The sequence below is a fragment of the Buceros rhinoceros genome, unplaced genomic scaffold (genome assembly GCF_000710305.1).
Source record: "Buceros rhinoceros silvestris isolate BGI_N320 unplaced genomic scaffold, ASM71030v1 scaffold30177, whole genome shotgun sequence".
NCBI classification, from domain to species: domain Eukaryota; kingdom Metazoa; phylum Chordata; class Aves; order Bucerotiformes; family Bucerotidae; genus Buceros; species Buceros rhinoceros.
The window spans coordinates 4,645-5,067 of record NW_010424401.1 but is presented as its reverse complement, the minus strand read 5'-3'; the positions used below and the strand labels follow the sequence as shown (position 1 = coordinate 5,067).

At 62.2% G+C, this 423-nt stretch overlaps 1 protein-coding gene across 1 annotated transcript; it reads left to right on the top strand.

Moving 5' to 3' along the window:
- Positions 1 to 4: 4 nt before the first annotated feature.
- On the top strand, positions 5 to 283 carry LOC104497531 (cytochrome b561 domain-containing protein 2; the record flags this gene model as incomplete). Its single annotated transcript, XM_010140797.1, has 1 exon — positions 5 to 283. A coding segment is annotated over one exon (279 nt), but the record flags the coding sequence as incomplete, so codon positions are not given.
- Positions 284 to 423: the final 140 nt, after the last annotated feature.

The window sequence follows — 423 nt, the reverse complement described above, 5'->3', positions numbered from 1 at the left end:
GTACGCCGGCGGGCAGTGCGCGGGCGGCCTGCTCCTGCTCTACCCCAAGCTCGTGAAGAACTGGACGCTGGCCAAGCTCAAGCTGTACCATGCAACCTCCGGGCTGGTGGGCTACCTGCTGGGCTGTGCCAGCCTCATGCTGGGCATGTGCTCCCTGTGGTTCACTGCCTCGGTGACCAGTGTCTCCTGGTACCTCGCCATGCTGTGTCCCCTTCTCACCAGCCTGGTTATCATGAACCAGGTGAGCAACGCTTACCTGTACCGCAAGCGGAGCCAGCACTGAGGGCCTGGCGCAGAGCTGAACTTCCCTGGCGCCAGCCAGCGAGGCCAGGGCTGCCCTGCTCGCTCCTTGGAACTTGATTTCTACCTACACATCTCTGCTTAGTCCTGGATTGTCCGTAGTGTCTTTTCCCCGGGGACCAG